We start from the raw sequence: 23,005 nt of genomic DNA on the forward strand, positions 1-23,005 counted from the left end.
ATTTCACAGGCTCCTCTTCACAAATGAAAGGCGTTGTAAATTAATGCGCGAATCACAAAGTTTGTTTCGCTTTGTTGTGTGCGCGTCGAAAGTACTGCTTTCTTTTGATCAGTCAAATGTGCGGAAAAGAGTTTAAAGACCAAATTATCTCGTGTTCCAAGTCGCAGCTCGTGTGTCGCAAATTTGGCGAAACGAGCTTGTGTGATCCTGTGACCTCTTGCTGTGTTTTGCCCTGCTGGGTTTCTTTTAAGCAATGTCACCGCACTCCAAGGTCCCAACAGTTATCTTAATGAGTGCAATGTTGTTACTAATGATAAGACATAAAGGGACACTCAAAACACATAACCGTATATAAATGTGCCTTTCTTTTCTTTAGGGGAGCACTACTCAGCCTGTAACAGCACTCTAATCTCTTGATTGTGGCTAAGCTTTATTAGGCCTGAGAAGATAACATTGATTAAGACATCAAAATTATCTGTGGTTAGACCTTACATTCTCTTTTACATATTTTTAAATTAAGATCTGTTTTATAGGCTGGAGGTGTGGTCATTTTTAAACATAAGGATATTTAACAGTGTCAAGCAGTTTTGAAGCTACATTATAGCTGTTTTAACACGTGAACTGAAGACAGTGTTGAGTTTTTCCTTTCACATATGAGACACACTACAGTAGATAATCCGCTTCAGAGCAGGGGCCTCAAACCCTTGGCTCATTCACTCATCTCCTTTGACTTCCTGTGGTTTTTACAACAAAACTAGACGAATAAGAAAATTAACCTCTTAATTTTACTGCACGTGGTAGGCTAAATTATATTTACAGCTGCTTAGAGTGTCACCTTCGTTACGATATGGTAAGAAAGGACAAGATAAACATTTTTTGATAATAAAGTTTGCCGGCTTATGGCTTTAATCAAGAGGCAACTTATGGGACTGAAAAATGAGTCCACCACAGATGTGCTGTAAAATGCAGTTCATGATGTGGCCAAAAGTGAGTCCATCCTCATAGACTTTTATATTAAAATGTCGGTTTTGGTCTCTATATCTTCTGCCTTGATAAAAACTGGACATAGACATGTCTGCCTTTACTGGCTGGTTGCAGGAGCCAGCAGCTCTCTGCTCTCTGGACTTGCAGTGCCGCCCGGTAGAGCGGCGTCCTCACCCGAGGCTGGTGCGCCAGCAGGACCTGCCAAGCTGGAGACGGAGGTCATTGCCCGCAGGGGTCCTGCCAAGCCTGAGGTCGGCTTGCTGTCCTGTTCGGCCTCTCTTCCATCAGAGGCTAGCACGATGTGTGGTCCTCTGCGCTGGCCGCCTGCCAAGCCGCCGGGGAGCCTCAACTCACAGTCCTTATCTGCTAAACTTTAGTCCTTAAACTGGATCTCGCAACCATGTTTGCAGTCTTGGTGCCATTGGATAATATTGAAACCAATTATCTGATATATAACAAGTTTGGGCGGTGAGTGAAATTCTAGCATTTTATTAGCCTATCGGTTAACAAAAATTAGCCGGTGTCATTCCAATGCACCCATGAATGCTGTTGCTAACCAGGCTTGCTAGGGTCAGGCCTAAATATTGTTACGTCTGGTTTGAAAATAAAATAAACCTCTATAATAATATGAGCAGGCGCTTGGCGACAGTGGTATGGAAAAACTCCCTTTTAACAGGAAGAAAGCTGACTTTTGATGAAACAGGGGTAAATAATGGGGGTTTCCCATACCCGTTTGAAGCGAATGGTCCAATCCGCATGCACCCAGTATTAAAAATGTCTGACACAGGACCGGTTCCCTACACCCCAGAGCCAAGCTGCTTGTCTGCTCAGTTACACAGTAAAGGTTAACAAGGAATAACGAATCCAGCATCTTTACTAAGCATCAAACATGGAGGATGTGTAAAGCGCTTTACAAATACAGGCCATTGTGGCAATTTTGTACCACAGCAGAAGCCTGGCATGTTAAAAATCGCTTAATTTCTGATGCAATTGTGCTAGAACATTTCCGTTTTCCCAAGCAGCTCATGTCAAGAAAGTCAAAGCTCTTATGCATGTGTGAACACAACGTTTTGTGAAAATGAGTTAGAATCTCAGCAATCTCGACCTCAGGGTCAAGGTCAGAGGTGAAGTTTTCTAAAAATCATGTGAACGCAATAACTCCATAGGTGCATCTACTAGAAGGGTTTTTTCTCTGTCTTCAGTTCACCATCTTTATGGAAGTGCTATACTTACAGTAATGACTGGAGAGCCCATTTAGGTTCTAATAAAACCCGATTATCCTTTAACTTGCTGTCTGTACTGACACTGAACTGAAAGTGGCCTAAGAACCGGTGGTAGCGGGATGTAAGCCACTCATCAGCAGCTTCTGTTGCTGTGCTGATACTGCTCACACTGCACTCCTCCACACCAGAGGCAGTCGTAAAGTGCTTTAAAATAATAAAAGCATTTAAAGTGGCCATTAAAGTCAATGTCACTTCAGATTAACACGTGCGCCCCTGCGGTGTGCGCGCGCATATGAAACAGACATGACGCTTCATTTATTAAACACAGTCACAGCTACAGTGTCGACTGATCTGCTGATTAAAAGCCGCAGCTAGATGAGGTTACACACGCGCGCGCGCGTTCACGGGACGAAGCAATCGTCAGCACTGCTGAAGTGCATTTTAATTGAGGGCAAATTTGCACGTTCTCTTTCCCCGAATGTATCGCCGCTGCGTCCCTCTCGTCGGCATGGTGGGTGGGTGATGAACTTCATCATCTATCATCGTTCTTCCTCCCGTACCATCTTGCTTTCTTGCATGAATTAGAATAATAACTGAGCTGACCGAAACTGGTAGAAAGGCAAGAAAGTGTGGAAGGGGCAGGGGGCCCCACTTCACACTTGAAGAATTTCTATGCTGGACACATTGGCTGATGCCAGCCGAAACACGGAGGAGGTTAAGTTTGATACAAATGCTGCGAGACATGTGCCCGGACTATTATACGTTTTCCTTACCACCGTGGATTTCTTTCTCTTTTTTTATGCTACAAGTTTCTCTCTTTTTATCTTTCATATTTTTTCTGTTTAAAATCCTCTCCCTCAAGTTGGACTTTTTTCTCCTTGGATGAATTTTCTTTTTCCCCACTATCCCTATATTCCAAGTTACAGCTTGCAGACTCTAAACTCTCTCCTCCTTTTACTTTCTCAACCTCCTTTGTCCTTCTATCTCCTTTTCACATCCTTATCTAAAGGCTGTGTCTGATAGATGGATCCGCTACATTTACTTGAATCTGACAAATGCAGCGCTTCTCTTCACAAATCATCACACGCTGTGGTGTGACGTGGAGGGCGGACAGTAGAAAAACACAGCATCGTCGGCACCTCCATGAACATGAAAACAAACACCGGGGCTCTTGGAGGTAGCTACATGCGTGCATGTTTGTGTATGCTCCACTGCCTCCATTATCAGAGCTTTTTTCTATTATTTTTGCCCTTTATTTGGCAGCATGCTACAAAAATATGTTTTTTTTTAGCAAACTAAATTATTAAAAGCTATTAATAATGCAACCTTCAAAGCCACAGTGATTCAATCCAAGTTACATTCATTTCTCATTCATATCCTTTGACTTCACTAAGCAACAGCTTAATACATACAATAAACTTTTCAAACAACTTTTTAAACATTTTAATTATTTGATTGTGAGGGCTGCCAAATGCACACCATAAAAAAAGAACCCAAAAAATAACAGTAGAGCAGGTTCCCCTTGTAATTGTGCACTGCTGTTTATTTCACTGAGCTTCAGGAGCAGTAACATTTACACCAATCAGCCACAACAATAAAACCACTGAGAAGAGAACTAAATAACCTCCATCATCTTGTTGCAAAGCAAGGTAATGCTTAGAAACCCTGAGTCCTGCTTGCATTCACTTTGAGCTTGTACCACCCAAACATTGTAACAGACAAGCTGAGGGGCAGGGAGGGGTGCCCAGCGGCATAATGCACCACAAAGACTCCTTAAGAAGAGCTCAGGGAACAAAACAAAGCAGTAACACAGGCTCCAACCTCTCTAGACTCCAGTCAGGCATCTAGTGTACACCTGAACCAACCCACCCCACAATGAAAGAAAAGTCTTCTTTCCGCTGCTCTCTTTAGGGGTCACCATGGTAACATCATCTACCTCCACCCTATCCTCAGCATCCTCCTCTGTCACACCAACCCTCTGCACTTCCTCCTCCACTACATCCATGAAGCTCTTCAACATCCTTTGTCCAGTATATCCACTATCCCTCCTCTGCACATGTCTCTAACTTTGTCTCCAAACTGCTGAGCCTGAGCCGTCCCTCTCATGTCCTCATTTCTACCTTTGTCTATTCTGCTCACTTCCAATGAAAACCTTAGCATCTTCAGCTCAGCCTCATGTACGGTAACCGTCCCGTATCTTTACTCCTTGAATCTTCACTGTTACACCTGTCTCTCCCTCTCATTCACACTTGTGTTTACATTCTGTTTTTTTTTCTGTTGACTTTCATTCTTTTCTCTCTCCTGGGCATACCTCCACCTCCCACTGCAGATCACAGCGTCGTCTGCAAACATCATATTCCACAGAGACGCTTGCCTGATGTCGTCTGTTGGTCAATCGGCCCTGCAAACAAGAACGGTTTCAGAACCAAACGCTGAGTAACCGTGTACTTTTTTACTCTAAAATGTTGTACTTTTGTATATTTGTTATGTATAAGTTGCAGATCTCCCGACACAGCCATGAGGTCCTCAGCCAAGGCCCTTGTAGTCATCCCACAATCTCGGCCAAGGATGATCGGGGATCTGATGGGTGAGTTCACTTTCATCTTCTAAATCCCTTTTAAATACCTATTTTTATTAGCAGGCTTTTTCTGTGCTTCCATTTTAACTTATTGCTACAGTATGTTGCTCTTCATAATTATTTTATCACCTTCTCATAGTGATCTTTAACTTATCTTAATTCTTCTATATTTGCTTTTAATTGGCCTTTTTTGTTTTGATTTTCTTTATTCCATGTTTTGCATTTCATTGTGTTGCCAGCATTCATACACCTGATGTAGTTTCACCTTCATCTCTTAAATATTTTATTTGCTGTTTGTTTCCTATCGATCAACCACTCTGAGTTTAATTATTATTAATTATTATTTATCTCTGGCTCTCTTCCACACCGGATCTTTTCGTTGCCTGGTTTTTGGGGTTTTCTCTGTTTATTCTAGAGTCCTTATTTTAAAGTATAAAATGCTTTTCTATATAAATAAAATTGAATAAACTGAAACTGTTTCAGACTCATTTCTCTTGTTGTTGTTTTTTGCACTTGCTTCAGCCTCCTGTACTCAGTCCTGGACAGATGGCCACCAGAGCCAGAAGTCCTTCTGGTTATTGTGCATTTATAGTGAGTTCCTCTTTTAGGTCCCTCATCTACTTCACAGTAGCCACTGTTATTGTCATAGAGAAAGCTGATGTTACGGAGACCCTCCACATCTGTCTGGGGATGTCAGTAACTAGGGTTAAAAGGTTTCGCTTGTTTTACACGTAGGTGTCGTACATGTGCCCCTCGTTCAAGCTTATCAGCTGCATGTGCATGTGGGGTAGAAGACAGTAAGAGAAACTGATGCGGGGCAGTAAATAGGATGGTGCATAATGGGTAAATTTTTTCCTATATGTTGGTTTGATTTCCTTTGACCAAAAAAAGCGCTTTAAGTGGATTTTGGAAAGACGGGATTTTTGAATGAGGGATAAAATGATGAGAGCATGACAAAAGATTATGCACATACAAATGGAGAAAGCCATTTTTAAAACAACTAAAGCACTCAGTGTGAGTCAGAGACAATAAATCCAGCAATTTGACAACGTGCGTGAAAGGTGCCATTTGTAGCATTTTTTCCATTCGTTGTCATTTTGTACTTTAAAACATTTAAGACACAATAGACAACCTGGCCGTGACAGCGGTTGGTAGCTTTTATTTCAGGGTATTTTTTAATTTGCTTGTTTTGTTTTCTTGGTTATTTTAGTAATTAAAGCTCCGTGTCTATTAAAACATTTCCAGTTTTACCCCCTTAATTACTCAAAAACGTGCTTTTTCCTTTGTTGATTACTCGTCAGTCTCTTCAGAAACTGCAGAGACTTCTGCATTTTTTATAAAATTCAATTGTCAGTAATAAATTCAGTTAAATTAATAATAATCGGATTGCATTTTTTGTGCATAACATCATAACTTTAGCTCTAGAATGAATTAAATGAATGCATGTAGTTTGAAAGAGGTAGTCTGCAGATTAATCAAGGTCTACGTGTTGGTGTTTACAACTTTAGTAAGAGGACAAAGAAACTTCTTTCTTCTGGTCACACTAAGAAAAAATGTGGGGAAAAAGATGTAGGTTATGATGTGCAAATGACCTGTGAGTCATGGTTCTGTGTCGTGCCCTCAGGTGTATCTGGTCTGGCCCGATGAACTAAAAGCCAATAAAAAGGAGGCAGGACGCTGGTTCTCTGTCTCTCTCCCTTGCCTCCTCTCCCTTCTGGCCCCTGAAACAGCAGCAGTTCGTGCTGATTTAGCCTTTGTTTTGCTGTTTTTTTCTCTTTGATCCATCCTGAAGTCCTTTACGTTTTCACACTGGGTTAGGTTAGAAGGAAAGACAATCAATCTTATGGAGCTTTTTTGGCTGGTCTGACTGGATGAGCAGCTTCTCTTATTTTTGTTAATTTTGACCACCCCACCAGTCTTCTGTTGATGTATGGTAATTCTTTACTTGATTTTAATAACAATAAAACTTGTGGCTTTTTTGTATTTCTTTCTAGTACCGAGACCTCTGGGGGCTGATAAGCAAAAACCAATTACAGCAGGCTGATTTTTGTAGCTTGCAGTGTATCTCACTCTAGTATCTGTATCAGTATTGCTAACCTATCTGGTTAGGACATATTTGATCTTTCTGCGTCTGGTTTGCGAGCCACTTCCAGGGCTGGATTCTGTGTCTTGGAAAAAATAAAAAATCCCATGTAAACATCTGCACACATTATCAGGCAGCAAAGCCAAAATTCTTTATTAGGTACACCTTGGTATCAGGTCGGGCCCATGTTTTTGCCTTCAAGACCGCATTAATTCTTCACAGCGCAGATTCAACAAGGTGCTGTAAACATTCCTCAGAGATTTTGCTCCATATATAAATGTCAGCATCACACAGTTGCTGCAGATTTGTCAGCTGCACGTCCATGATGTGATTCCCCTGTTCGACCACATCCCCAAAGGTGCTCTACTGAATTGAGATCTGGTGACTGTGGAGGTCATGAGTACTGTGTTCAAAGAACCAGTTTGAGTCGATTTGAAATTTGTGACCATCAGAAGATGGGTACACAAAGAGGTGTTCGACAATTCTTATGTAGGTCGTGTTTAAATGATGTTCAGTTGGTACTAAGGGGCCCAAAGTGCGCCAAGGAAATATCATCCACATCATTACACTACAACAACCAGCCTGAACCGCCGATATGAAGCAGCAGGCTTTCATATTGTTAACAAATAATGTTGCAGCAGCAATTGAGACTCGTCAGACGAGGAAGCATTCCTGCTGTCCACTGTTGGTGAGCCCGTGCAAATTACATCCTCAGTTTCCTGTTCTTAGACAGAAGTGGCTGACTGGTGTGCTCTTCTGCTGCTGCTGTAGCCCACCTGCTTCAAGGTTCAACATGTTGTGCATTCAGAGATGCTCTTCTGCACACCTTTGTTGTAACGAGTGTCTGTTTGAGTTTCTGTTGGTTTGAAGCAGTTTCGTAATTCCCATCTGACTTCTGGTATCAGACATTTTCTCCCAAAGAACTGCCACTCGCTGGATTTTTGTCCTTTTCTTTCTCTATAAAACCCAAAAATGGTTGTGTGGGAAAATCCCACAATATCAACAACAGTGACACAGTCAAAGTCATCATGATGCTCAGTTTGAACAACAGCAGCGCATATTGTCCATGCCTAAATTGAGTTGCTGCCATGTGTTTGGCTGATTAAATATTTGCTTTAATTGCCAGGCAGTGCGTATATATGTATCGCTCACATTATATACATATACATATATCAAGTCTAAATAAAGTCTGTTTGAAAGTCTGCACTTCTACATAGGTCTAATTACTCTTAGCCCAACAGATGGAGCAAACTGTTTTAAAGGAGGAAGAACTGCACAGGGAGCACTGGGGTGTCATGTACGACTGAGCAGGGTTGGCTACATCTGGGTGCCATCAAAAATGTGTTAACACCATCATCAAACAGCCAAACCCTAGTTAGTCACTGATTCACACTGGCATCAGCAAAAAACTACAAAGAGGGAATATAGGACTTCTTCTTGACATGTGTGAGACATGAGCTGATCACCTTTCCCACTTTGCATGTAACATGTCATTGTTGTTGTTGTCAGGCTTGTTCTAGGCTGAAAAAGAAATCACATTACTCCTTTAAAAAAAAAAACGCCACTCATGCAAATAGCACTGAAATTCTCATATTTCTTATTATCTGTCCAAAAAAAGTGAAAATACAAACACCCCCGTGTTCCTTATCTGACATCTCATAGCAAAAAGCAATGTGAGCGCCGCAGCTCTGTGCCTCCCATGCAGCGTCTGTAGCCAGTAAATGGGCCCTCGCTGCGCTGCTGCTAGTTGTGTGACCAATTTGACCAAAAAGCCCTATCAAACCCCTGCCCCTCTTGTTCCAAAAGGTCACAAGCACTTCAAAGGGGAACCCTTATTCAGCCAGCAGTGGGGATATGAAGGAGTAAGTTCCAGTGCGCGAGCTTCCTGCCTTTTCCGCCGCCGTCCAGGCTGTATTCAGAAGCTTCTCAGGGGGATATGATCTACAAATCAAGCCTTGCTCGTGAGTCATACCACCAGCCGAATCCCCCGCCCACCGCCCGGTATTTTTTTTCTCCTCTTTTTCTTTTTGAGCAAACAAAGGTGTTTTGCTTTTCATCTCAGCCGACATATGGGAATACAGAAGGAGAGTAAGGGAAGAAGAGAGGATTTGTAAGTAAAACACCATGGGGGGGTCATGAGATAGATTGTGAGAAAAAGTGGATGGGGTATTTTATATGCTTAGGAGTTAAAAAAGAAATACAAGCAAGCCCCCTCCATTCTCTCCGCAGATCTGCTATAGTGATTGCAGTCTGCGTGGGTTGGGGGCATCAAGTTGATGCTGCGTGTATTTGTGTTTAAAGTGTGTGCGAGATCAAACCCACACCAGATCTCAGGTCGTGTTTGATCAGATTTTCAAGATAATCAAATGCGGGGATGACAAGGCGATCCAGGCTGCACGTAATAAAGAACAAAAAGGAGGATTAAACGACCATTAATGCAGTTCGCTTTGGATTCGATTCCCATGAACGTCACTTTGCAGTTTTCGCACCGTGCTCACGCTGCACCAGCACACTGTGTTCTGCACATCCTGACTGAGGAGTGCACGTCTTGTCTACAGGTGGGAAGATCGATCCAAATATCAACCGTATCGATACCAATGCATGTATTAGTATCTGATCAATACTAGCCTGGTAGGATCGATCCTCTAAGTTCAGTATGTAGCTCACTGAAATTTTCAGAAATTAAAAAGTTGAGTGTTGACTGTGATGTCTAGTTTACTTACAGCCTACGGCACATTTAAACAACGGAAGTCGACCCAAAGAGCCTTTGAGACAGGCACATTTACATTCACGATTTCCAGAAAACTCAGTTTCAAAATACATGAAAAGCTGGAAGTTCTGTTTTGTTGAACTAATTATTGTTAAAAGTAAAAATCGCAGTGATTTAGTCATAATTAATATCTATGCATAAGCTGGCTTCAAAAGTATCGGTATTGGTATCGGTAATAGTGGCCCTATATTTACTTGGTATCAAATCGATACCAATATTTGAAGTATTGCACAGCACCAGTCCTGTTATATGTGTGTGTGTGTGTGTGTGTGTGTGTGTGTGTGTGTGTGTGTGTGTGTGTGTGTGTGTAACTCCAGTAAGAGATTTTAGTTGGACAGCCTTCACGTTGATTGACCCACTAGCTTCCAGTAAGCCCCAGTCCAGTATAGAAGTGATGGGAAGAATTCATCAGCAGGAATTTTAATTATTGCAAATTCTGCTTCATTTACTTTTTCAGGCCAACCCCCTTTGTGTTCATTTGTACTTTGGAATTTTATTCTTGAAATACTTTGGTGGCTCTCTGTCATTAACTCGGGCTTAATTGCACGCCATTAGTTTCACAGGAGACTTCCCTTTTTATTTGGAAAAGCAGAGAGGCAGTTCTGCAAAGGAGGGAAAAAAACGCTACTCAGCATCTTAGCTCTCGCTAAAATGCACCGCTAATACAACATTAATTAGAAAGAATTAGTGTTTGAACCTTTTTTTAAAGAGTCGCTCTTGCGGTAGATCGCGGTGGGGAAAAATCTTTACCTGGAAATTGATTTGTGAATGGAGCCAAGTGTAACTATTTCATTAGACGCACTGTAGCACCGAAAGAAGCTCCACCATCAGTGACTCAATTTCCAGAACCCTCTTCTTCTTTTTTTATATGCAAGTAAATTTGCACATTTAAGCATCAGAATACACACAGTGAGCATTAAAGGGCTTTTCTGCAGATATCTGTGCTTCACTTCGTCCCTGTCCGTGTCTCCAAGAGTGTTAAATACACCCAACTACATCAGCAGACCATTTTCTGCCTCCGTGTATCTCCATAACCCTCCCCACCCTCCTGTCAGAAGACTGGACCGCACAAGCTTCACCAACACCAGCTCGCCTTGTGTCACCTGTCCCCCCCCCCCCCCCTCTGCTCTCGCGCTCTCCTCTCTCCGTCTCTCACTTCTTTCTTGTTTGTTTTGTTTGTGCCCCTCTCCTCTCTTCCTCCTCTTTTCCAATAAGAACAATAGGTTATGGAACGCATTTTCCTGCGGCATTACTCACAGGCACCAGCCGCCACATGCCATTAGCCTCAGCCGAGGGGAGAGAGCGAGAGAGGGGAGCGTTGGGCGGATGGCACTTTTGGGGCATATCGTTTCTGCCATCTAGTGGTGCGCGAGCAGAAGTGAACGCAGAGAAATGTAGGGAGGGAGAGAGAGGAGATTGTGTTCATGAGCTGGTTTCTAGATGGCAAATTTCCATCCAATTTGTTGAAAGCAGAATACAATACTTGTTTGTCAAGTTGTTCTTTTTTCTCCAGCTGAACAGGTATGATTGGATCTAGCTCCAACCCGTGCCGTTGCCATGTCAGCCTCTATTCAAAGATATTGCAGCGCAACATGGTTTTACTTATTACCAATTATTAAGAGATATTTTTTAATGGGATACAGATCCATTAAAGCAGTACCCCACCCCCCAACCCCACACGTGTTTTTCCTGATTTTCTCAAAATTAAAAAAAAAACAACACACACTCAAAAAGCTGGCAAACAGTATAAATTAATTCTCGACTGTGACATTTTAATGACATTAAAAGGCACCATGGGGATTTCAAAACAAAAAACCCAAACATTTCATGATGTCTTGGGGTTCATTAAGTATAATTTTCCTGTCACATATCAAAAAATACCTTCAGCACGTTGGCAATTTGTAATCAATACCGTTAATGGCTGTGATTACTCTGCCTTGAACTGAGCCCGAGTCTTTCTGATGTCACTGTCCAGCCCACACGTGCACAGAAGCCTCTTCTGTCGGTTGTTTTCCTGCAAACTGCACGCTACTTTCCGTGCATGAAATCAATCGTTTGGTAATTTTTTTTGTACCTGCAGAGATCCATTGACTTGCACAGCGGGTGGGTCGTTTAGCATAAGCCAAAGCTTTATGAGTGGAAGGATAAAAGCTCTGTCATATAGGAGATATTATGTTCAGCATGTAGCAGCTCCCGCTGATACACATTGTGGCCACTCTCCAATAAATATCACTTGTTTTTTCAGGGGGTTTTTTTGTTTCTGGTAGCTTATGAAAAGCACCTGCCTGAACATGACCATCAGATTTCAGGACTTTATTATTAGTTTGTTTGACTATGCAACTTGGCTAAAGCACCGCATTTGTGCTGAGTGCTGCAGCTTGGGTTACGGGGGCAGGGTGGGCGGTAGCTGTATGGGTCTTTTTTGTGGAAGACATCTAGACGTGACAGCGGTCGAGGCCAAATCAAATGAGTCATAGCAAAAATTCGCTATTATTAGAAACTTGTTATTTTCCACTGTCACACTGTTCTGCCTTACTGGGACACTTAAATAGAGAAAAGATCCATTTACTGATTAGCAGCACTTGTGTTGACAGTTCAGGCCTTTAGAGCCAGTTTCACACTATCACATGTTGCACATATTTCGAAATAGCCCAGTTAAGACAGGTTTTATCATTGCTGGAACAACTCTGTGTGGGGTTTTTGTGAGGGTGCAGAAGGCGGGACAGTGGAAAATTACACGTTGGCTCACACTGGTGCAATCCAAAACATCACCCGGACTTTGGACAAGGGAGCCAGCCACTAAACAGGGAAAAGTAGCGTATGTCTCTAAATAGCACTCATAGGTGTGGTTAGTTTTGCTTCATGTGATTTGCAAAGGTTGCACAGTTTTCTAAACCAACTTCATTTTCACATCAAGCACAGAAAATAAGTGGTGCTTTTTTCAGTGTTAAATATCGGTGAAATTACCAGTATTAACGCTAATGCTAATAGCGCACCCAGCTTAAATATTCTCCTCTCTGTTTTGTGCCATGACAGAGGAACTGCCAGAAACACAAATGCAACATGATCAGTTGTAGTGCTGTACGATAATTTTGGTGCCAAACTGATACAAAGAATATATATGGCCAGTATTGATGATACCAATACCGATACCAAATGAGCAGTTTGTGTAGGGGTTTTATTTATGAGATGAATCATCATCAATTTCATCAATCACTATGATTTTTACTTTCCACAATACTTAGATAACACATGAAAACACACATTTCAGCTTTTCATGGATTTTGAAACCATGTTTTTTGGACTTTGGGTCAGCTTCTGCTGTTTAAAAGTGATATAGGCTATAAACAATACATGTGACAGTCAAAACAATAGGTTCAGAAATTATACATAGTACATTTTCATTTATTTAAGACAATTCTGTGGAACTTAAAGAATAGAAACAAAGTATCGATGCTATTGGGCTAGTATCGATCCAATATCGATACCAGTGTTGGTATCGATATTTGTAAATACAACTATGATTTTTTGTTGTTGTTGTTTTTATGTCAAAAAGGCATAACGCATTAGTAAATCTGGGCCTTAATGTCTGAGGCAGCTGCATTTTGCACCTTTTGCTGTTTCTGGCAGTTAATCGGGTAATCGTGTCTTTAAAAGTTTCAGGCTCTGCTGCACATGTGAAAGTGGCTTCAGTTGATGGCCTGCAGGCTGCTGGTGCTGGATCATAGGTCATGCTGTGACATAGCAAATATGTCAGGCTGCACAGAGGATAAATACAACAGAATACAAGTCAGTGCAATGTTCATCAGAAATGTTGAGGCTCAGTGTTACGTGAAGTGGAGAAAGCTACGTTTCACTTTTTTTTGTTTGTTTGTCTTTAAACATATTGTCCATAAGCCATTTCTTTCATAGGTAATTATTCCTTCTCTTTCTTCTCATGTTTGCTGTTTGCTTCAAATGGTCGACCTACCAAATAGAGACAAAATGCAGGATTACATGTACTTAAGTTGTGTTTTCCACATTATTTGTAATAGCTTCAATATTCTGGGTCTCCATTAAAAGGCTAACATTAGCCAGCTGCAATTTCTGCTGCTGGGAGTTTCAGGTTCAATCATTTTAAAAATATAGGGCCAGTTACGCACTTACAGTTTAGTCACTCTGAGACCATGTGTCTCTAAAATCTTCTATTTACTCTTGAATATGCAGAGAATCAAACAGGAGTTACCCCCACCACATCTGACTGCTGGATTCAAATCACATCAATTAGAAATTGTGTGTGTGTGTTAAAGCTGCATGAGCGAATGTGAGCAAGACACGGAAAATGGGTGTTAATGTCAGCAGAGAAAGAAAAAAGCGGCGCAGCACCCCTGAGATGAGGGAGGTGGGGGCGTGTGCAGACTTCTCAGCCCCCTGTTCTCGTTAATCTGACGGGGAGAACAATCCACGAGTGAGCGTCAGCAGGCAGCCTGCAGACAGTGGGTGAGCTTTTTCTATCTCCCTCTTGTTTGGCTCCCCTATCTCTTTCCCTCCCCTCCCTCCCCTCTCCACTTATGCCCCTTCTGCCTCTATCTCTTTCTTTAGCCTTGCCTCTCGTCTCTTTCCATCTCCTCTCCCCCTCTTGCCGTCTCCTCTGATAAATCTCCCCCCCCTGCTGCTTTTCTCCTCCTCTGTCTCTCCCCATCTCTCTTCTTCCCTCTGTTGGCCGCTCCCATCTCGCCTGTATCTATTGCTTTATCTCCTCCCTTCCCTCCCTAAGCCTCTCCTTTTGTTTCATCCCCCCCACCCCGCACATCTCTCCCATCCCTTCGCCCGCTCAACGTCTCTTCCCATTTTGCGTCCTCTCTCCTTCGCTCATTTCCTCTTTTCCTCTCTTTCTCACTCGGTCTCCGCCTGCAGGACTATTCAGTAGATTAAGTTCAGCGGTGGCGGCAGTGTTGCTGATTCAGCCATATTCTTTCAAATGACCTAAATCCTCAGTCTGGAGAAACCTCACACTGATTGCATTCTTCTCCTTCTGTCTGTCTCGCCTTCTTTTCATGCATGCAGTCACACACAAATACACACCTCTTATTGATCTCAGAGAGTTGGCCTCTTCCTTTTCCTTTTTTACATTTTTTGGCCAAATCCTCGCTCTGTTTCTAAGCAGTGTGCGTGTGTCTGCGTGTTTGCTCTCTCTACAGTTGCTATATCAATATCAGTAGCAAACCTGGAGGCTTATTTCAAGACTATTTTTCTTCACCGTCTCCAATCTTCTTTGTTTCTCCTGATCACAGTCGAGCTGCGTTGGCATGTTCATGAAGATAAGGCCATATTTTTCCCCCCTCTTCAGCCGCAACGTCAAAGCTGCTTGATAGAGAATGTCTTCACAGCCGTGTCTACAAATGAGTTTTGAATACCGCACATTGAATGTCACTTGCAAATTGACGCCCCGACTACATACATTTTTGCTTTCTTTGATACACCCCATATTTTGCTTTTGTTCTGTCAGGAACATGGCACTTTTATTGGCACGACTTGAAAGGAAACAAGAAACCAAATCAAAATTTGCATATGTTATTCCCATGACATTAGACAGCCCCGCGTCGAACGCAAGAGAAACAAGAGCAAGAAAGTTTTACAGAAAGTTGCTAAACTAAAGAAACAAGTTGTCACCACCAAACTGCAACTCTGCTCCGGTAATAAGGTGCCTTGGTCAAGCGCAGGTGACAGCAGCAGCTCTGTCAGGCTGTGTTTAGGCCTGCGCTAACATGACCTTTCACTGAACCCAAAATTATTTCAAGCACATTTCTAATATGTGGTTGTGGGAACACTGCAAATGTTCAGTCTGTAGCTGCATTAATAGAAGTGTGCTATAAATGGACTACATTCATCTACGCATAGATGGAAGTATAAAACGTACCACAGCAGGTGGGGCTTGGAGGACCAGAGTATAATTAGTTATGGAGTGAGACTAATATAATGCACAGAGTTATATAGAAGCAAAACTTTGCTCATACTACAATGCTCTTAGTTCACTAACGCTAAAGTCATACTGGTGACAACAGATGTGTCTGTGAAAGTTCTCAGTCATCCAGGTCATCATAGTCTAAGGAGCTTACAAAGAAAAGCGTCTGGACTTCTTTAACTAGCATCCCCAGGCTTCTACCTTTCTACCTATAAAACCCGAGAGCAGTCAAATGGTGGAAGTGGAAGCTAAATTGGCTAGTCATTCATATGTATATTAGGTCATTACCTAGGAATTCTGGAGGGAGGGGAGTGGGGGTGAGTGATTGGGGGGGGGGGGGGGGGGGGGGGGGGGGGGAGCTGCTAAAAGCTGTGAACTTCCTTTTGTGTTTCATCTTGATGCATTCTCAATCATCCAGGGAAATAAATCTCCAAAAGTCACCAACTTGGAGTGTTTCAGTTTGCCATCTTGGGGAGAAATCAACACACATGGGTGTATGTCCTTTGTTGCTGACATTTATTGATAAAAACAGTACAAAAAACCAACCATTTGTACACATATTTACAAATAATTCAACATTGTCAGCAATCACTCACAATCCTGGCACTGCCACGGTATCTGTCGTCTGCATTTACCACATGTGTACCTGTAGCAGTGAACACATCGCACAGTGGCCTGATTTTTTTTGCATCTGTGTTTGACCTGACACGTGGCCCTTTTTCCAGGGCTCGGTGTGGAGGGTTCTGCCCGAAGCAACTGATCTTTTCTTGCCTTCTTCGCAGCTACATGAGAGTGAGCCAACTCTGTTGCAAGCGCCACCAGGAAGTCCACCCGTCTTTCCTTCGTCCCGGTGCATGCTTGATACAGCACATGTGCATTCAGTGCTGCCATGTCAATCATGTTATAAAACACGGCGACTGGCCAGCGCCGTGTTCCTTTGCGGACAGTGTACTCCCGAACCATCTGGTCCATCACATCCACGCCACACTTTGTTTTGTTGTAAAGGGTGACAGTGTTTGGCTTTCTTTTGGTGGTGTTATCAGTCTGAACCACGCTGTGCATGCTGCTAAGAATATAGACTGTCTTCTTCCGTTTGGCCGCATACGCCGTCAGCGTGGCAGCAGAGGTTGAAAACACCTAAGAAATAAGATAAATTGTTATTTTCATAGCCCTTTTACACACAATGAAACACATAAACATAGAACCACAAAAGACCTGCAACATACCTGAGTGGTGAATTCATTGCGATCTGTCTGTCCGTACACCAGAGGATTCTTCTGGTGTACGGACCTCCTCTCCAAGGAAAGAAAATTCATCGCCCTGCCCTGAAGAATCCTCTGGTGTACGGACCTCCTCTCCAAGGAAAGAAAATTCATCGCCCTGCCCTGAAGAATCCTCTGGTGTACGGACCTCCTCTCCAAGGAAAGAAAATTCATCGCCCTGCCCTGAAGAATCCTCTGGTGTACGGACCTCCTCTCCAAGGAAAGAAAATGCAGAGAAGACTCACCACTCAGCAAGCCTTGGAAATGATCCTGACAGAGGTCGACCCTTGTGACTCGGATGGAGAAGACCTAGCAGTTCAGCCGGATTCGGACTCAGAGCTGTCTGATCAGTCTTCCGGTTAGTTTCATTTCATGTTATTTCCTTTTTCATTTCAAACAAGTAAGTGGATGTAGTTAGTAAGTAAGATATTTCAGACATTATTCTGATACAGAGGAGGAGATACTGGAATTATAATTAGTATCTATGCATGCATTTGTGATTTTCCCATTTTCCCATTTTCCCATTTTGCTCACAATTTGAATTTGTTCACACTGCAGATGAGGAGACTGCTTCTCCACCGAAATAGAGACCTTGTTTGGGGACTGAGACAGCGAAAGATGGCACAGTGTGGCGTGAAGAACATGTGGGGACCTGTCTCCCTTTCACCCCAATAGAAGCGTACGCTGCAGATGGAGAGCCAACGGCTAAGGCCAGGAGAAGTATCTCGACTCGCCTTCAGAGCTTCCTGTGTTTCGTCACTCTTGACATGCTTCGTAGCATTCAAGAATGGACTATTCAACATGCACAGGAAACGGAGGATGTTCATTGGTTCATGGACCTCCCTGAACTAATGGCATTTATTGCAATTGTGATCTTGCGGGAGGTTTGCAGGCTTCCATCGGTAAATGACTGCTGGTCAGCAAACCTGGGAAACCCACAGATAATTGGAACTATGGCACGAAACCGCTTCCAAAACATCATGCAACACCTACGCTTTGATGACAAGTCCACCCGCTGTGATCGAGCAAAGACTGACAAGTTTGCTGCAATTTCCAGTGTGTGGGGATCATTTGTCACCAACTGCATCACGTGCTACAACCCTGGTCTGCATATCACCATTGATGAACAGCTTTTCCCATCAAAGACTCGGTGCTGTTTCCTGCAGTATATTGCAAGTAAGCCGGACAAGTTTGGGATCAAGTTTTGGGTGGCTTGCGACCTAAAATCCAAGTACATTTGCAATGTCTTCCCATATCTTGGCAAGGACCCCAGTCGTCCCACCGGGGAGAGACTTTCTGAAAATGTAGTAATGAGGATGATGGAACCATTCCTAGACAAGGGCAGAAATGTTACCACGGACAATTTTTTCACATCGCTTTCACTTGCGCAAAAACTTCTTGGACGGAAAACCACCATCCTCGGCACAGTCAACAAGATTCGCAGGGAAATTCCTCAATCCACTAGACAGACAGATCGCAATGAATTCACCACTCAGGTATGTTGCAGGTCTTTTGTGGTTCTATGTTTATGTGTTTCATTGTGTGTAAAAGGGCTATGAAAATAACAATTTATCTTATTTCTTAGGTGTTTTCAACCTCTGCTGCCACGCTGACGGCGTATGCGGCCAAACGGAAGAAGACAGTCTATATTCTTAGCAGCATGCACAGCGTGGTTCAGACTGATAACACCACCAAAAGAAAGCCAAACACTGTCACCCTTTACAACAAAACAAAGTGTGGCGTGGATGTGATGGACCAGATGGTTCGGGAGTACACTGTCCGCAAAGGAACACGGCGCTGGCCAGTCGCCGTGTTTTATAACATGATTGACATGGCAGCACTGAATGCACATGTGCTGTATCAAGCATGCACCGGGACGAAGGAAAGACGGGTGGACTTCCTGGTGGCGCTTGCAACAGAGTTGGCTCACTCTCATGTAGCTGCGAAGAAGGCAAGAAAAGATCAGTTGCTTCGGGCAGAACCCTCCACACCGAGCCCTGGAAAAAGGGCCACGTGTCAGGTCAAACACAGATGCAAAAAAAATCAGGCCACTGTGCGATGTGTTCACTGCTACAGGTACACATGTGGTAAATGCAGACGACAGATACCGTGGCAGTGCCAGGATTGTGAGTGATTGCTGACAATGTTGAATTATTTGTAAATATGTGTACAAATGGTTGGTTTTTTGTACTGTTTTTATCAATAAATGTCAGCAACAAAGGACATACACCCATGTGTGTTGATTTCTCCCCAAGATGGCAAACTGAAACACTCCAAGTTGGTGACTTTTGGAGATTTATTTCCCTGGATGATTGAGAATGCATCAAGATGAAACACAAAAGGAAGTTCACAGCTTTTAGCAGCTCCCCCCCCCCTCAATCACTCACCCCCACTCCCCTCCCTCCAGAATTCCTAGGTAACGACCTAATATACATATGAATGACTCCAGCATTTGACTGACTGCTCTCCGGCTTTTAAAGGTAGAAACGCAAAATGATGACTCCGCGGGGGTCTAAGGTAGAAAACCAAAATGACTGCTCTCCGGGGGTCTAAGTGTTAAGTTGCTTGAAGACATTTCACCTCTCATCCGAGAAGCTTCTTCAGTTCTAAGGTCAAATGGTGGAGAGTCCTCCACATGAGCCAAGGTGTGAAAACGGGTGTAGGTCACAATCAGGCAAGGTTTCGAGTGAACCCATTGTGAAACCTAGCCCCACCCTATCATGCGATTTCCTGATGTCAAATGACCTGGGATGTGAGTGGGCGTTAAGGCGTCTGGGAAGGGATCTCAAAACTGGATTATAGATGGCAGACAGTTAGTGTTGTAAACCACCACCTCTGTTCAAAGATGGTCGCTCACAGTGGACATAGATGGCTTCTTACACTCCTCTTTCAAGTGTCTTCAGACCTCGAAGACAAAATTATAGTGTGCAATTAACAATCTCAATACTCTTAAAATGATTGCCTCATAGATTTGGAAATTATGCCACAAATAGTGATGCATTCAGCAACCTTGCTATTATATAGGAATATAACCAGAAAACCACCAGTTGAGTCCCTTACTGTAAAGAGGGGAGCACAGTTGTGCACATCGTGGAGGCTGGCATGTAGGCAGTCTGTTTGCATTTATAAATCTGACGGCAGTTGCTTGGAGACCTTTGCTAATCTATCTGAGAGTGATCGCAGTCAGTCCAAGCTGGAGCACAACTGTTTGGAGACAGGTTCCCTTCCACCAGGCGACCTGTGCAATGGCTCTGCAATCAAAGCGGTCATTCATAGAGGTTGCGGGTACTGTGCGCTGAAGGTCTTGGTAACCAGATGCATTCAAAGCAATCACCAGGTAACCACTAATTTTCCATAGCTGATCTGTGTGTAGTTGTCCTATTTTTACTTTGCAATCGGTAACTGAATGCAAAAAATTCAGTACAGATGAGAAAAATATAGTTTTATTATCCTGTATATATCAGTGCAGTTATGTTCTCAGACAGCTGCATATGTTCACTGATTTACTCCAAAGACAGGTGCCAGTGGAAAAGCAGTAGTGTAACCAAAGTGGTTAAGGTGCATTGCTGAAATGCTTTAAACGTCCAAATCCATTTTTGGAGCTGTCTAAATAATTGGGTGTGATCTTTGACCTGCTAATAGCACTAACTTAAGTTTCATGGGATCAAGAGTTTATTCAGTTTTCTGAGCATCGATTTTCTTAATGTCATTTTTGGCATTCAGTACAATCAGTCAAGCATTTTACTTAGAAACCAAAAAGTCGCCTTGTTGATGATGTTAGAGAATAACTAATTATCAGAGGCTTCAGGGTTCCTTCTCTAAGGAAAATAAATGCTTGCAGTTAAATGTTATGGTAAGTCGTGTAGCTGACATGTTACAATGTGGGCCAGGCTGGTAGAGTCTGACATTTCCATCCCTGGAGCTACACTAACAAAATACTTGAGTTTTCTAATGTTGCCTATTTATTGTTAAAACAGCCTGAAAAGCACTTTTCTCATCCAACACCAATTATTGTCAAGTTGTGAAAGCACTTAAGCCACAGTTGCTAAAGTGCTTTCCAACTGTGACCAACCAATATCTCTGATTAGTAGCACTTAAGGGTGTTTTCACACTTTGGCTAATTACATGAGTCTGAACTGAAGTCAATATCTGTGATAATACAAATATCATTTGTTTGAGTCTTTCGGACTTATTCACTCATGCTAACTAGGCACTGAAATTGAATATTTGAAACAATCAGGTCGGCTATGTTCGTCTAACAAAACCGTTTAGACATTAACCGTAGCGTCTGAATGTGGAAACATTGTTCAAATTCCTTAATTTGATCTTTACAGAAGAAACGTCATCACTTCTAACACATCTAACCCTTTTGTCCTCTATTAGTATGACTTTTTCAAGCTATCCTCTGATGAAAGGAGACACTTGTTGGTTCTGTTTCCATGTTGGGCAACAGTTCTTCCCACCCCGCCCTCCAATTCACTCCTCACACTCTCATTAACATAAGCGGTCATGGATACATACACACACACCCCCCCCCCACACACACACACACACACACACACACACTTGAAAAGTAAAATTGGGCAAAATTGGGCTTGGCATACATGAGCCAGGTGAGGAAACACTATCACACGGAGCCGTCTGCACCGGGAGTTGGTCACAGATCGCAGTCTCCAGGCCGGGCACACAGCTGGAGGGAGGCAAAGAAGCCCCCCAGCTAGGCCTTTGGTTATACTGGTAGACGTGCCACCAATGAGGAGTTGCTAATATAATATAGGTATAAAAGACAGTGAGGGCAATGCAGAAGTGCTTTAAACCTGCATAATTGCTATTGGACAACAGAAGACAGCTCCCGTGGATATAAAATTAAGTCTGATTGTACACAAGTCTTTGATTAAGTGTTCCTACTTTGATTTATGACCGCAGTAAATACTTTCATGATCAGTTTTTGATGTTGCTAGTGTCAATGATTATTTTTTTGTCAACCCAGCACTGCATTCATTTTCTAAACCAGGGGTTTACAGCTGTCTAAAAACTAATTTCTAAGTCAAATTAGAGAAAAAACAGGACAACCTAACTAAGATCAGCGGTTGCCCAGTGCATTGAACGTTTGTTCCTTTTGGCAACTGACTGCAAGTAGCTGCAGCGACCACTTTCCATCACAAGGTGATTGGACAGCTCGGCTGGTGGGAAGCAACTTGTTTCAACTGAAGTCTATCTCAGACTGTCTGGTCTGCAAATGATCACTGTCTAATTTATAAACACAAAGTTAGTTTGATACGGGATATGTCCCTTTTTAATAGGGGACTCAAGTAAACTGGTGTCCAACTGGTTGGACTGTGGTTACATTCCTATATAAAAGTAAGGTTGCTGAGCCCTGTGTCATTTTGCAGTTTATTTGGCATCTAGCAGCAACTATTTCACTATCTGTGGAGGAATTTCTGTTTCAAATCTCTCTGTTGACTGTTCAGTCTCTTTACACATTATTAAATATGTGTTAAATGATTGCTAATGCACCTTGTGAAACCTTCAGCTGCTGATTAAAAGCGATTACCTGCTAAAACACAAGCTGGCTTTTATTGAGAAGCAAGTCTGTTTGGCTGTAAGCAGACACGCTAGTTTGCTCTTGTGTTGAGTTTCTCACCACTCAAGTTTTTGATTGGGAGTAAACAGCTAATGTTATTGTGGTAACCACAGGTTTCACGAGTGGCGGGCTGCTTGTCAGGTGTGCCGAGACATTTCCGAGTGACTTAAGGGCTGTTTTAGCTTGAATCATCAATTTGATGTTATAGCAAAAAGGAGCAAGTTAACAGAGCTCCTAGAATCCATGCATAAGATGTCATCTCGACCGTACACTGCTCACGCTCTCACTACAGCCTAAAAACACACATAGCCTGACGATGGAAGAGACATGGAGAGTATCAAGATGCAGACCGAGATGTAGCTAAATACTGAAAAATAAATGCGAGTTATGGACCTGGCCAGGCAAAAACAAACAAAAAACAAGCTAAAACTAAAGCTATTTATATTCAGTCATCAAGCAAAAATATCAATTTGAACATCTGACATACAAAACAAACAGCCTATACCTTTTAAACAGATAATAAGATACAGAGTGAGAACAGTGTCTGCATGTGTGCATTCATATGTGCTTTGACTGG

At 42.7% G+C, this 23,005-nt stretch overlaps 1 protein-coding gene across 1 annotated transcript in view; it reads left to right on the forward strand.

The window, feature by feature from the left end:
- The window catches only part of LOC113013203 (serum response factor-binding protein 1-like), a 122,114-nt gene extending 104,683 nt beyond the window's left edge, over positions 1-17,431 (forward strand). The window contains exons 2-3 of the mRNA XM_026153927.1: positions 16,851-17,202; positions 17,403-17,431. Coding sequence (XP_026009712.1) covers positions 16,851-17,202; positions 17,403-17,431 — 381 coding nt within the window. The remainder of the gene's footprint in view (positions 1-16,850; positions 17,203-17,402) is intronic.
- The last annotated feature ends 5,574 nt before the right edge of the window (positions 17,432-23,005 follow it).

This window comes from Astatotilapia calliptera, chromosome 3 (genome assembly GCF_900246225.1).
Source record: "Astatotilapia calliptera chromosome 3, fAstCal1.2, whole genome shotgun sequence".
In the NCBI taxonomy this organism is placed as follows: Eukaryota; Metazoa; Chordata; class Actinopteri; order Cichliformes; family Cichlidae; genus Astatotilapia; species Astatotilapia calliptera.